The 15812-nt window shown below is 36.9% G+C and overlaps 3 protein-coding genes across 3 annotated transcripts in view; all 3 read left to right on the top strand.

Moving 5' to 3' along the window:
- The window catches only part of LOC131786990 (arf-GAP with GTPase, ANK repeat and PH domain-containing protein 1), a 296718-nt gene that overhangs the window by 241897 nt on the left and 39009 nt on the right, over positions 1 to 15812 (top strand). The window lies entirely within an intron of this gene.
- On the top strand, positions 3837 to 4739 carry LOC136283894 (somatostatin receptor type 5-like). The gene has a single exon (XM_066173457.1). The coding sequence runs from the start codon at positions 3837 to 3839 to the stop codon at positions 4737 to 4739; it is 903 nt and encodes a 300-aa protein (XP_066029554.1).
- Positions 12643 to 13728, top strand: LOC131775661 (histamine H2 receptor-like). The gene has a single exon (XM_059091773.2). The coding sequence runs from the start codon at positions 12658 to 12660 to the stop codon at positions 13561 to 13563; it is 906 nt and encodes a 301-aa protein (XP_058947756.2). The 5' UTR covers positions 12643 to 12657; the 3' UTR covers positions 13564 to 13728.

Below are 15812 nucleotides of genomic sequence, written 5' to 3'. Positions count from 1 at the left end.
TTAACATGCTCTTATTACCTCCTTTACGATCCCACGTGTGAGACAATGAAACGCATGTCTTCATAATGTCTTATTTATTAAAATAGTTTTTAATTTAAGCTATGATATTACAACAAAAAATAAGACTGTCTAATTTATGATTATTCTTTTGAGGTCCTGTCCAGTATGTTTGCTTTACTTATGACCTACCTTGTAAGAAAATGAAGTCTTTAGTTAATAAATTATCACCAACTTTCAACAACGCAGTCTTTATGTAACTACATTTCAAAAGATGCAGTCTTTATTATCGCTATAAAGATTTCTGTTCATAAAACTTCTACGCAGTTATCTTGCGAATACTTCATTGGAAATATAATCCAAAGCTGTCATTAATAACTTGAGTTACGATAAGCAATTCCTTGAACTGAATATAATAAGGAGCCAAGCTTTCAAGAGAAGTTTATTTTTTTGATATCACCGTGTTAGTTCTAGTTTTAGCTAGCTCAATTGTAAATCCTATAATTTACGCTGTTCGGATGCCAGGATTCTGAGAAGGTTTATCACAGCTATTTTACAGGGTCCCAGACCTTTCTCGTAACGCCACAGCAAACCTGCCACTTCGTAACCTTAGGAGAGCGTAGATAAATGGTAGGAAAACTATTGATGAAGTTTGTTGCTAAATAACTTAACTTCTCAGTCGAGCAACATACATTTCCATCCTATTTTTTTGGTTCCTATTGAAATCTTAACATGAGTAAGAAAAACTACGCAAGTGATATACGAACAAATGATTGATACAGTATAGTTTTGCCTTTTAATAAAAACAGTATACTCAACTTATTCGACGTTGTGATGATTTGCATGAAAGCTTGACCTGAACCAAATAAATGCGGCTTTTAACAAGCCCCAGATTAATAACTTAAAGTGACTCTACCACCCCACTCCGAACCCCTCCCCGACCCCCATATGTTAACGAGGCTGCGTGAAAATTAAAAAAGTCTTTTACTGCCTAATTGAAAAGCATTTTACGCAAAGCAAAGCGATGTAAAAATGTGCACACTCGTATTATCAATACAACCACCACATCCCTGAACCGAGTGGCGTATTTTTCGTATGTAACAAGTGGTGTGGTGATATTGAGCCAGAAAACTTGGCCATTGCAACCACATATAAATTGGGAGTCCTATGTTTCAAAAAGGCTGATTAGTTTAAATAAGGAATTAGAAAAGTAAAGTATGCTTCCATCCAAAATTCGGTTCAGCTGCAGTCAAATTAAAATACCCTACTTACTTCCTTTATGATCCCGCCTATGAGATAGTGAACGTGAGGCTTTCAAGAAATGTCTTATTTATGAGAATATTTTAAATAAAGTCTTTACTGAAGAAATTATTACACTAATATGATAAAGTTGGTGATGTTGACTGTTGACTAATTATTTTAGCTTTATACCTTATCCCTACAAACTAGGTCTCATTCGCACTCTTGTTGATAGATGCTACACAATCAACAACGCATGGTTGGGTTTCCACGAAGACATCAAGAAACTCACTGACATCCATAAAGAATCTTTTTCCAGCCCATCTGGTTCAAGGGTTGTCAATCGGTACCTCACGCTCACCCGTAATGAGTGCACTACCCCGGTCTCCGTTTCAGACACTACTACTAACTTTTATTTTAAATTACCTTACGTTGGCCCTTTTTCTGTTGTCACAAAAAAAAGGGTTCACCAATTTGCTAAGTGTTACTGTAACAGCATCGATATAAAGTTGGTTTTTTCATCTTTTAAAATAGGCGATATGTTTGGGGTGAAAGACCCTATCCCTCGTGGGCTCCGTACGTGAGCGAAACCCCTCGACATTTATCCACACGCGTTCATGAGCACTTGATCAGTGATAGGACCGCTCACATTTTCAGACATTTACATAATTCTCCACAATGTCGCACTCTTTGTTCTGATGAGTGTCTTAACACCTTAGATCATGCTGCCATAACTTTTCAACTTAAAATCAAAGAAAAAATTATCACCAAATGAAACATCGACTAAAGCAGTTTTTTAAGGAAAATAGAAAATTTTGTGAAGACGAAGTTGTTTTGCCGGCGATTTGGGTTCACATAGATACGGACCTTTCTTTGAATTAACGACCCACAGGTGTAGTGTAGCTTACTTGTTGTTCCTGTTCAGCTGCAGTCAAAACGTCGCACGACATCTAGATGTCATATGTCACACATTTGGAAAGCTAATTTCGAGTCTTGATAGTGGTGTGTCTATTTTCTATCTCTATTCCTTGGCTTGTTGTTTTCTTATTCATTCTGAAAACCGCCTTTGGTCAAATTTGACTTTAACTTATTTTTTAGAGGATCGAGGTACTTCGTTATCAGTGAGGTATGTTAGTAAAATTTAATTCGTTTACAAACTCTGGTTTTGGGGAGACGAGGTAAAGCGAGTTAAAATGGGTGGAGAGAGGTTATTGGAAATCCTCTGTAAGCCTGCCTTTTGGTTTTGTTTCCTTCTTTTAATGCTTATGAAACGGTTGAGGATTTTGAGACCTTGCGAAAAGCTTGTCCCTTCGTTACACGTTCGTGACGAGACGATTAAAAGGTCTTCCTGTTTCATTACCGAGTACAATATTTATCATGTTCAAGAGAGGACTTGATCTTCTCTTGCTATCTTTTTTATCGTATTACAACATGTGGAAAAGTTTTTAAAATGTTGAATTGTTTCTTTTGATGCCTATAAATGATGATGCTTACCTCCCTTACTTCTGCTTCAATGACATAATTTTTCCCGTAAAAACCAAAAGCTTTCAAACCATTATTCAAGGATTTTAGAAACTATTTATTTTCACTCGTTTGATGTGCTTTTGTTGATTTTCTATATTCAGCTGTTTTGTAGGTGGATTTACGACGATACAGGACTTTAAACACACTAAAAATCGCGAAGTTCATGTGGATGCTTTTATCTGTAATGCTTGTTTAGTTGCTCTGAAAACGTCGTTTTCCTTTCAGCTATTATCTGTCAATCATTCGCAAAAACTAAATTGGAGTTCTAATAGTGATAAGTTTAGTCTGCGTTGCATTCTTCCTCAGCATGCTGCTTTCTTTTGTATTTGATAACCGCCTTTTCCGCATTTGACTTAAAGTCCATTCGTTAAAGGATAGAAACACTTTCGTTATCAGTGAGGCACGTTCAAAATATTAAAATTCTACCTTCGATGAGATGAGCAAAACTGAATCAATATAGACGGAAATATGTCATTGATAATCTTTATAATCGTAACGGGATGAGAAAGATATCTTTCTCTGACTAGCTTGTTGCTTATGATATTAACAAAGGAAGAAATTTATGCGAAGCGAGAAAGGACAGTGATTAAAATTCTGAGTGTGGAAAATAAAACATAAGAGATGTTTTTGCTGTTAAAAATGTTAGTTATATTTCACCGTGCCGACATTTAATTTTCAAGACGGTATCAACTACAACCGTATTTCTAATAGCAGCTCTGAGGAGAGGAGCAGGTCATTCACTGTATTTGCGGAAGATTTGAAAATTATTTTGTTGTCATCTTTTTTTAGAGACTATAAGTTTTCTTCTGAGAAAGTAATTCGTTTTCATCAAAAAAAAAAAAAAAAAAAGGAACAGGCTGATCATGATTAAATTTCCGGATATGAATCTCGTATAAAGAAACATGAGAATCAATTTAAGTCGACGGTCGAAACTTAGTTGGTCAAAACGCGTTAAAAAACATGAAAAACAATATTTGACATATTTGGTTATTGAGAATATTGATTTCACATTCCATTTTATCTCTAACTGCACTGTTTTCTGTTATTTTCATAGCAGTTAACAGAGCTCAGAGAAAATGTACCCTTCCGCCTTAGCTTCAGAGTGCATTCCATGGCTTGTGGTCCTCATCATCGAATGTCTGGCCATTTTCATCCTCAATATCATCACTATTGTGGTATTTGCGAAGAAGAAGCGGCAGCTACAGCGGCGTAGTACATATTTGATCATCCATCTGGCGATAGTCGATCTCTTAGTGGGCGCAGTCTCTGGCCCGCTACAGATTGAACTAAAAATGACGTTGTACTGTCCGCTGTGGAAGTACAGACGAGATACTCTTTGGTCTAATCGTTTATCTTTTGCATTTGTGCATTTATTCTCGTTCGCTTCCCTTACAAATCTTGTTGCCATTTCCTTAGAACGGCTACACGCAACATTTTGTCCGTTCAGGCATCGCTTTGTGAGGAAATGGGTTTATAAAGCCATAATTATTGTCATTTGGTTAATAGCTATTGTTAGAGAGGTCGCTAAAATTTTCTTATCGGAAATTGGTTATTTTAAGGTAATTGATACTTACTTCTATATCCTTTTTTATGCAGTTTTCCTATTTGTTATCTGTGTATCTTACATCCTCATTGTTATCAAAGTACAATGTAGTCGTCATCCTCAATTCCGTACTAGGTCCAAAAGAGAAAGAAAACTGACGGGTACTGCGCTTATCGTCTCACTTGTATCTTTACTTTGTCTTCTACCAAAGATGATATATGCAGCATGTCTTAACCTTCTCTTCACTTGTTTTATGAATGTTCATATTTATATGGCTGTGTTAGTTTTATTTTTAGGTAATTCACTTGTAAATCCTATAATTTACGCTCTTCGGATGCCAGGATTTATAGAAGGTTTATTACAACTAGTGTACAGGGTCCCAGACCTTTCCAACGCCGCAGCAAACCTGCCACTTCGCAACCTTAGGAGAGCGTAGATTGATGGTAGGAAAACTATATATAAAATTTTTCTTTTAAATAACTCTAACTTCTTAGCCGAGCAACATGCATTTCCATCTCATTTTTTGGTGATATGAGAGTAGACTAAGGATAGAAACGGTACAAACATCGAAATGATTAAAATGAAAGTGACGCACCCAGAAAACTAAACAATGATATAAGTGCAACGGTTAGTGAGCTTCCGGTCAGTTAGGTTTTTCTTTGAGTAGAACGGAAAAATCATCGAGGAGTCTTCAAATAGCCAGTATAAAAAAATCGGAATCATTATGAGGAGAGAATACTTTATTTTCCCATTGGAGTTACTCTTAAATTAAGTAAAAATGCACCGATAGATCTAAAGAAATAAATGTTACCGTGTTGTTCTATTTTCAAACGTTTTGTCGGCTGAGTCACTTTTCTCCTTTAATATTATATATTTTCAGGTACTAACCGACAGCTTTTAAAAATTCAACTCTGGGATATAGGAAATAGCTCATCTTCGATTGTATTATGCAGTTTAAGTACGATAAAGTAGAGAGCTTCGTCCAAATTAACTCAATACAGCAAGTGTACGCTTCCATCCAAATTTCGGTTCAGCTGCACTCAACTTAACACGCTTTAATTACGATCCCGCCTGTGGGACAGTGAAACGCAAGACTGTCAATAAATGTCTTACTTATGAAAGTATTTTTAATTTAAGATATGAGATTACAACTGTATTAGTTGTAAAACAATAAGACTGTCTAATTTATGATTAAACTTTGAAGTCTTGTCCAGTATGTTTGCTTTACTTATGACCTACCTTGTAAGAAAATAAAGTCTTTAATTAAGAAATTATTACCAACTTTCAACAACGCAATTTTTATGTAACTCCATATTATAAGATGCACTGTCTTTATCACCGCTTTAAAGATTTCTGTTCGTAAAACTTCTACCCATGTATCTTGCGAATACTTAATTGGAAATAACATCCACAGCTGTAATTAATAACCTGAGGTAAGTTAGGCGATTTCTTGAACTTAATATAATAAGGAACCAAGTTTACAGGAGAAGTTTATTTTTGATAAACAGACATAAGAAATATAAAATCGACCAGAGAAGTTTTTTAAGGAAAAAGAGAGAATTTTGTGGACCATTCATAAATACTAACACGAGAAAATGCCTCGTATTTCAATTTTGAAATGTTTTCTCAGGCAGTTAAATTGCCTTCTTCAGTGATGTAACTTCTCCTATTAACAACAAAAGTTTTCAACACTCCATTCAAGGTTTCTAGAAAGGTATTAATTCTCCAAACGAAGCTGTTTTGCCGGCCATTTGGGTTCACAGATCCGGACCTTTCTTTGAATTAACGACTGACAGGTGTAGTATAGCTTGCCTATTGTTCCTGTTCATGACGAGTTTTGCCCACCAAAAATATTTATTCAAATTAGGCTGAGGCGGAAGAGAAGAACTGAGTTCGCGCCCATAGTAGGATGAATGTGATTCGGATGAACTTTTGGTAATTACTTTTTTGGCACTTTTTGGCGTCCAAATTGCATGTACAGAGTAACCAAAAACCTTTAAGCAGACCTTCCTTGTCATAATACGAATGTATTCCAGATAGGGACAGGCGTTAATGTCAGCTTCACTCGCGTGCTTACATTTTTCAAGGTGAGACCCTCGCGTGGAACTAACAACTCATGTTAACTTAAAAGCGCACAATGTAAGCCAAAGAAATTTTTATAATTTAACTCAATGATCGAAATTTTGTTTACAAAGGATAATAAAGGATCGACACCGACCTAGAGCGTCGGCTTCACTCGCGGGGAGTCAACCATTTTCTCTCGCCCCTCGCGCGACATACAGTGCAGATTTGCTGACCCACTCTATTAATACACACGACTCAACAGTGGTTAAGAGTTAAAAAGGATGAAGTTTTTCACCAAAACCATGTATTTTCGATTTCTAAAGGCCAACGAAAATGTTGTAATGGTATGTCCACTCCGGAAAATAACACCGCAAACAACAGCAAGCACGGCACAAAAACCCTCGTTCACCGTTAATTTTCCGAAATGGCGAATGACTGAAAAATTCAACATTACACTAACGTTTTCTGATATCTGAAACGGATGGCAAATTCACTGTTCACCCTCAGTTAACTCAAGAAAGACACGAAGTTCATCGCATGTTATCCTGCACCAGGAAATGCCAATGAATAGCCTGTTTTCTTAGAATTTCATTAAATGATAATGCTCAAACCGTTTTAATCGGAAAAATTTTTCGCTCAAACGCTATCGAGCAGCGAGATTTATCGCACATCATCATATAGCTCAAGACGGAAATTATCAGACATACAACATTACCTTAACACAAAATTGGTCAGGCCAGCGAGTAGAATTTCTTTCCCTTTTCGCAAATAACGCCGAATACAAATCATACCCTCGCACAGAAATTTCACTAGATAAGTTCCCACACTCACCTGATGTTTAGGACTTACTGAAATGATATTTCATACCGAAGGAGCTCCTTAGTTTAGACGCCAGAAATGTATTATCAAAATATCTATTCAATTGTTTCAAGCATTAAATGAAAAAATTAAAATCAGAAGAAAGTCCTTGATAAGAAAAGAAAAAGAAAAAGAAAAAGAAAAAAACGGGCCTAAACAAGAAATAAAGAAAGAGTACCATTCCTTCGACTAGTGCTGGCGGACTCCAAGGTGGAGTCCAGATTTCGAACATAGAAGTCGCCGTCAAACCAAAACTTGTCATACAAAAAGTTAAAAACGAGTTTTCCTTTTATTTTCATGCAAGTACCAGCCTTGATAAAAAATCATTAACAATCGCCCCGAATCGTACATTTGAAAGCTGTATGTCGATTCGTTGTCTTACTTCTCAGCACATTTTTCGGTTTTTCCATTTTTACCGCGGGTTTTTCTTTGCCCCTTTTTGTGTCGTCCTCCTCAACGCTTCACTGAGCGATGGACATAAAAAAGCGTGTCTGCCATAGGTTACCTTTCCGGAAAATCTTGATCCATTGTCATTGACACTAGAAGGTCCCGTTGTCCCATTGGTTTGCGTTTTCAGGAGGCGAGATAATCTCCTGGCGTATGGCGAGTTGTTTGCGAACCTTAATGAGCTCAAATATCCCATTTTGCTCGTGCTGCCCGATAAATTCAACAGAAGAACCATCGGTCGTTTCATGCCTTACCGGCTCCTGACACTTCCTAAAGGAAAAACTAGCTTAAATTATATTTTAATCGTATACTGCAGTTATCAAGCTTTCTTCTGATATATAGCTTGCAAGGCATGTCAGTGAAACTAGCGCGCGTACCATTTTTTTGCCGAAGGACACCCGCAAAGGTGGGAAGTAACCTTAAGGCAATTGAGATCTCTTGTACAAAAGATTTTGCTTATTCAGAGTATGTCAAAAGAATGTCGTATTGTTGTGAAAAGAAGAAATTTGCTCCAAAAAAGAGAGAGAGACTGAATCATCAAACTTCTGGATATGTATTACACACTTAAAAAAAGGAAAGTGAAAATGAGTCAAAGCACGAAAGACAGGTAGCAAATATAATTCTGTTGCTATCGTCCTCGACAATCTTAATTGGTGCTTAATCACCATAAAATTGTCAACTCTATTTCTATATCTGACTTTCGCAGTGCGAATCAAGTTACACTTTCGCTTCCCTTACAAATCTTATTGCTATTTCCTTAGAACGTTTAGACGCAACATTTTGTCCATTCAGACATCGCTTTGTGAGGAAATGGGTTCATAGAGCCATAATTATTGTCATTTGGTTAATAGCTATTGTTAGAGAAGTCGCTCATATTTTCTTATGGGAAATTGCTGATCTGGTGGTAATTAATGCCTTCTTGTATCTCCTATTTTATGCAGTTTCTCTTTTTGTTATCTGTGTATCTTGCATCCTCATTATTATCAAAGTACGATGTAGTCGTCATCCCCAATTCCATTCTAGGTGCAAAAGAGAAAGCAAACTGACTGATACTGCGCTTATCGTCTCACTTGTATCGTTACTTTGCTTCTACCAGCGATGATATATGGAGCATATCTCCTCCTTTTCTTCACTTGTTTTATGAATGTTTATATTCAGATGGCTGTGCTGGTTCTATTTTTTTAGCTAACTCACTTGTAAATCCTATAATTTACGCTCTTCGGATGCCTGGATTTAGAGAGGGTTTATTACAGCTAGTTTACAGGGTCCCAGACCTTATTCGTATCGCCCCAGCAAACCTGCTATAGTCGCAAACACTAATCACTCGTATTTCAAACTTTACTAGAACAAACTTGACACATTGTTGAATACGGTAACTGAAAATGACAAAATTACAAACACGCGAATGAGCATAAAATAACTTACATCGTATGAGTGAAAGTACTGGAAAACGACAAAGCGAGATAAACAAGGATACTTACAAGACGAATGTGACCAACCCAAAGACGAAAACATGAAACCCAGAGCTAGATATGTAACGGTAATTTTCACAAACTAGACAACTAACCAAATAAATTACGCGCAACCAATATATATACGATATGCAAATAAATATAACAAGTACAAAACTGATAATTGACAAAGGACACTAATGGAAGACGAGAAAATAAACACCTAACACGAAACTATGAAACACCAACACTAACAAAAAATGATAGTACAAATTCTTGCGCCTACACCTGCCTCTTCGTAACCTTTAAAGAGCGTAGATAAATGGTAGCAAAACTATTGATGAAGTTTGTCTTTTAAATAACTTTAACTTCTCAGTTGAGCAACATGCATTTCCATTTTATTTTTTAGTGGTATGAGAGTTGATTAAGGATAGAAACGGTACAAACTACAACAAATCATTAAATGATGATGTTCAAACCGTTTTAATCGGAAAATTTTCCCGCTCAAACGCTATCGAGCAGCGAGATTTATCGCACGTCATCATATAGCTCTAGACGGAAATTATCAGACATACAACCTTACCTTAACACTAAATTGGTCAGGCCAGCGAGTAGCGAGGTAACACACAAAGAAAAGTTAATAAATCAGAAAAGAAGAAATTTGTTCGAAAAAGGGAGAGAGAGGCTAAATCATCAAACTTCTGGATATGTATTACACCAATTACACCGATTGAAAATGAGTCAAAGTACAAAAGAAAGGTAGCAAATATAATTATGTTGCTATGGTTACCGACAATCTGAATTTGTGATTAATCGTATAAAATTCTCAACTCTATTTCTCTATCTGACTTTCGCAGTGCCAATCAAGTTACATCTTGCCGCAAGAGCCGCCATTACATAGTTTGACTTCTCGAGTTTACCCAAACTCCTTTAAAAAGGAAAAACAAATTACAAATGCACCTCTTATTTCTAAAAAACTCATTCAAAGTCAGTAAGCTTCAATGATATAATTTCTCCCGAAAAACCAAAAGCTTGCAAACCTCCATTGAAGGATTTTACAAACTATTTATCTCCACTCGTTTGAAGTGCTTATGATGATTCTCTACATTCGGCTGTTTTGAAGGTGGATTTGCGACGATACAGGGACTTTAATCACACTAACAACCGCGGAGTTTAGGCGGATGCTTCTATCTGTAAGTCTTATTCAGCTGCACTAAAAATGTCGTTCTCCTTTCAGCTATTATCTGTCAATCATTCGGAAAAACTAAATTGGAGTTCTAATAGTGATAAGTTTAGTCAGCATTGCACTCTTCCTCAGTATGCTACTTTTTTTTCTATTTGAAAACTGCCCTTTCCGCATTTGACTTAAACTCGATTTGTTAAAGAATAGAAACACTTTCGCTACCAGTGAGGTAAGTTCAAAAAATTCGTTTGCAAATTCTGCCTTCGATGAGATGAGGCACTGATCACTGATAATCTTATGATAATGGTAACGCGACGAAAAAGATATCTTTCTCACGCTTGTTGCTTTAGATATTGAAAAAGGAAGAAATTTCTCCCAAACGAGAAAAGACAATGATTAAACTTCTGGGTGTGGAAAATAAAAAAAAAGAGATGTGTCTGAAATTTTCAGAGCGGAAACAACAACAACAACCGTATTTCTAATAACAGCTCCGACAAGAGGAGTAGGTCTCTCTACTGTATTTCTCGTAGATCGGTTAAAATTTTTTTTTTGGAGGCCATAAATTTCCTTCAAGCAATAAAGATCACTAGTGACAAAGCATTCCGTTTATTCAGTGAACGTCGAAAAAGTTCTATTTTATTAGATTCGCCTTTATGGAAGGAAAAAGAAAAGGAATAGGCTGAATGATTAAATTTTCGGACATGAATCTCTGTTCTTAGCTAACTCACTAGTAAATTCTGTAATTTACGCTCTTCGGATGCCAGGGTTCAGAAAATGTTTATTACGTTTAGGGTCCCAGACCTTTCTAACGCCCCAGCAAACCTGCCACTTCGTAACCTTAGGAGAGCGTAGATTGATGGTAGGAAAACTATTGATGAGGTGTGCTTCTAAATAACTCTAACTTCTTAGTCGAGCAACATGCATTTCCGTTTTATTTTTTGGTTCCCATTAAAATCTTCACATGTGTAAAAAAAATACGCTAGTGGTATACGCACAGATAATTGATACAGTATAGTTCTGCTTTTAATAAAAACAGTTTACTCAACTTTTTATAAGCCTGAAGTTGTGATCATTTGTATAACAGCTTGACTCGAAGCAAAATAAATGCGACTTTTAACAAACCCGGGATGAATAATTTAGAGGGACTCTCCCACCCCTCCCTCACCCATATACGTAAATGAGGCCGTGTGAACACGGAAAAAGCCTTCTATTGCTTTATTGAAAAGCACTATGCACAAAGGAATGTAGTGCAAAAATCTGCGCGAAGTAAAAAGTCAAAATCGTATTTACAACCTCTTGAGTAACCACAGTTATTATGCGGACGGGAGTGTTTTACCGGGAACTTAAACACTCACGTGCACACTCGTAATATTAATACAACCACCTCATCCAGGAACCGAGCGGTGAATTTCTCGTCTGTAACTCGTGGTGTGGTGATATTGAGCAACGACGACACTTTCCGAGCCTGTTAAAACTTCGCTGAATGAACTTAGTTTGTTTTTTGTTTCGAATATTAGTTAGCGGGAAGATTCGTTGTGGTAAGCGACAAAGATGTAAAACGGGAGAACCAAGATTTTCAAGGAATTTCTCGAACGTGGCAATGTATTTTCGAGGCATAAAAACTCGAAGTTCTCTACTTACCCTCTGTACGATTCACGAGCTCTCGAATTTTCCGTTTTAGAGGGACGTTGTCGATTCTCTCCAAGAGGTCGTACAGAGATTGAATATTTGGGCTGACTGACTCGAACCTCTAGGCTTCTTGCCTCATGGCAAGGGCCTCTAGAGAATCAGAAACTGGCATTTTTGTCGCGAGTTTAATAATGACTTAGCGAACGACAAAAAGATACCTATTTCTTTGATCCGCGAGGCGATCAGAACTCAGCTGTTTTGTTGTGAATATATTGGCACCAGTGTCACGCAAGCGTGGGAGCGAGTCACACGATCCACACGAACATCAGTCAACCTTCGGCATCCGACGAAAAACTTCACAACTGTTGTTTATTCATGATATGTTTTAATACAACGCCTCAAAATTTGGGATTGTTGGGTTGCTTTAGCCCTTCCATGGTGACTACGATGAACCTTAGGCATTTTTGGAGTCTCATTATTATTAAATTCGTCTTTATTGAAAGAAAAAAAAAGGAATAGGCTATGATGTGTATTCATATCCGCATAAAAAAACACGAGGATCAGTTTTAGTTAACAGACGAAACTTAGTCAAAGCACATAAAAAAAAAGTGAAAAGCAATATTTGACATATCTTTATTGAGAATATTGAAATCATATTTCGTTTTATCTCAAATTGCACTGTTTTCTGTTATTTTCATAGCAGCTAACAGAGCTCAGAGAAAATGCAGCCTTTCTACTCAGCTTCGCAGTGTATTCCATGGCTTGTGGTCCTCATCATCGAATGTATGGCCATTATCATCCTTAATGTCATCACCACTGTTGTCTTTGTGAAGAAGAAGCGTCAGCTACAGCGGCGGAGTACATATTTGATAATCCATCTGGCGATAGTCGATCTCTTGGTGGGCATAGTCTCTGGGCCGCTACAGATTGAAAACAGAATGTCGAAAGACTGTCCTCAATGGAATTACAGACGAGAGACTACTTGGTCTCGTCATATATCTTTTGCATTTGTACATTTATTCTCGTTCACTTCCCTTACAAATCTCATCGCTATCTCGTTAGAACGGCTACACGCAACATTTTGTCCATTCAGGCATCGCTTTGTGAGCAAATGGGTTTATAGAGCCATAATTATTGTCATTTGGTTAATAGCTATTGTTAGAGAAGTCGCCCAAATTTTCTTATGGGAAATTGGTTATTTCGAGGTAATTAATGCTTACTTGTATCTCCCATTTTATGCAGTTTCTCTATTTGTTATCTGTGTATCTTACATCCTCATTATTATCAAAGTACGATGTAGTCGTCATCCTCGATTCCATTATAGATCCAGAAGAGAAAGAAAACTGACAGGTACTGCGCTTATCGTCTCACTTGTGTCGTTACTTTGTTTTCTACCAGCGATGATATATTTAGCATATCTTGGCTTTTCCTTCACTTATTTCATGAATGTTCATATTAATATGGCTGTGGTAGTTCTATTCTTAGCTAACTCACTTGTAAATCCTATAATTTACGCTCTTTGGATGCCAGGATTCAGAGAAGGTTTATTACAGCTATTTTACAGGGTCCCAGACTTTTCTCGTAACGCCACAGCAAATCTGCCACTTTGTAACCTTAGGAGAGCGTAGATAAATGGTAGGAAAACTATTGATGAAGTTTGTTTCTAAATAACTTTAACTTCTTGGCCGAGCAACATGTATTTCCATCTTATTTTCTGGTTTCCATTAAAATCTTGAGTAAGTAAGAAAAACTACGCAGGTGATTTACGAACAGATAATTGATACAGTATAATTTTGCCTTTGAATAAAAACAGTATACTCAACTTACTCGACGTTGTGATCATTTGTATGATAGCTTGACTTGAATTAAAATAAATGGGACTTTTAACAAACCTGAGATGAAGAACTTAGAGGGACTCCCCACTCCCTTCCCAACCCCCTACCCGACCCTCATATGTTAACGAGGCTGTGTGAACACTAAAAAAGGCTTCTACTGCCTAATCGAAAAGTACTTTACGCAAAGCAAACGACGACATAATTCAAGCCTGTTTAAACTTTGCTGAATGAAGTTGTTTTGTTTGTTGTTTTGAATATTAATTGTTAGCAAGATTCGTTGTGTAAGCGAGGAGGATGTAAATGCATTTCCCGAACAAGAAGAGAATGAGAAAATTAAGATTTTCAAGGATTTTCTCGAAAGTTGCGACTAAACACAGGACAATTTTTCATTTGTCCGTGCTGAACAGCCTGCAAAGATTTGTATTGAAGAGAAGCTGAAAATAAACGTATCTGATGATTTTAGTCAGTGTCAGTAATCGAATTTTAATTAAGCCTATAAAACCAGTTCACATATATTTTGGCCTAACTGACGGTGTTACTTGTAAAACTTTTTAGAATTTGGGCACCGGGAATTTTGTTTCTATTAATACTCAAAATTAATATCAAAGTCAGGTTTACAATCTTAACCACGTATATTTATTGTCCATATAATTGAAAAGAAAATTACTCGGTAGCTCAAAGATATGAATTTGATGTTCTTGTGGCATGATTAATATCTCACTCGTTTACTGCGCTCACTCTTTAGATATTGTTCTTGCCACTCGAACATAGAATTCATACCTTGTCGCCATCGTATAATATCTTTCATTTATTGACCAGTGAAAGCAAAAGAGTCCAAAACGCCGACCTTTTATTTTGTTTATCATTATTTTATGAGAATGGTAGAACGTCGTGAAATGAATTAAGACAGAACGGCTCAACATAAAAGAAACATTGCCAGATTGAAAACTTATTCAGCTCTGTTATTATAGGTATGTCATTCCATCGAAGGATCTGAAGACTGGTTCACATGTGCGATGCAAATGCAAACGTAAACGCAAATGGTAATGCGAGCGAGTTCACACGTCCAACGCAAACGCAGGGAAAGATAGATACGCAAGCGCAGAAGAGGTATTTTTCCAAGATGACCGACAATGATTGAGCTTTTGCCGATTCACACGCGTGGGAAGCGAACAGAAATGCAAGTTTAAGAAAATTAAAATGTTTTTGTCATTTGCGTTGACGGTTGCGTTTGCATTTGCATTTGCGTTGGGGTGTTTCACACGTGCAATCCCTTGCATTTGCATTTGCGTTTTCGTTTGCTGAGGTTCTCCTTGTGTGATTGATTGACCGAGGGAGGTGTGTGTACTAATCCTATTACACTCTTAGGAAATTAATTCAAATTTTCAGAGCCGGCCTAATACCTTAGAAGTACTTTAAATCGTGTAATAGCCCAAGTCGATGTACCACTTTGGAAATTAACAACATCTCGGATAAATGGTTGGAAAGTACGAGGGATGTTTGAATTTGATGTGTTCAAGCAGTGATTATTTATTTTGCCAAAAGAAAGGATTTTGAGTTTTTGCGTTCTTTCAAAGTGTAACTAGGGACCGAGAACTGAAATGAGGAAAAGAGCCGAGCTTCTTTTTGCAATAGCTGTGACACAAAGATTCTGGTTACATAAATCAATACCCTGTTATTTCATTCAGGCCGGAGAAACTAAATTCTGTTGTTATCGTCACTGACAATCCTGGTAACCGGTTGTGATAAAAATTGCAATTCTGATCTAAGCTGATTAGCCCAATCTGCAATCCCGCCTTTCTGGGAGGAAAAAAGTTCTTATCTATCAGTTAAAAAATTGCGTCTACCAAAAAAACTTTTGGTCCTTTCGGGTTAGCGGATATTCTCTCAAAACTGCACCCAAACTAAGAACGCTTTGCAATGGTTTTGAAAAATTCAGGTCCTGAATATTCCAGATGGTATACTGGTAAACCATGATTTTTCCAAAGTTGTGTTTTTTGATTCGGGTTGAAATATTCACTTTATCAGCGATCCACCCATTT

Source organism: Pocillopora verrucosa, chromosome 10 (genome assembly GCF_036669915.1).
Source record: "Pocillopora verrucosa isolate sample1 chromosome 10, ASM3666991v2, whole genome shotgun sequence".
Lineage (NCBI taxonomy): Eukaryota > Metazoa > Cnidaria > Anthozoa > Scleractinia > Pocilloporidae > Pocillopora > Pocillopora verrucosa.
The sequence above is the reverse complement of the archived record's forward strand: the minus strand, read 5'-3'. Positions and strand labels throughout refer to the sequence as shown.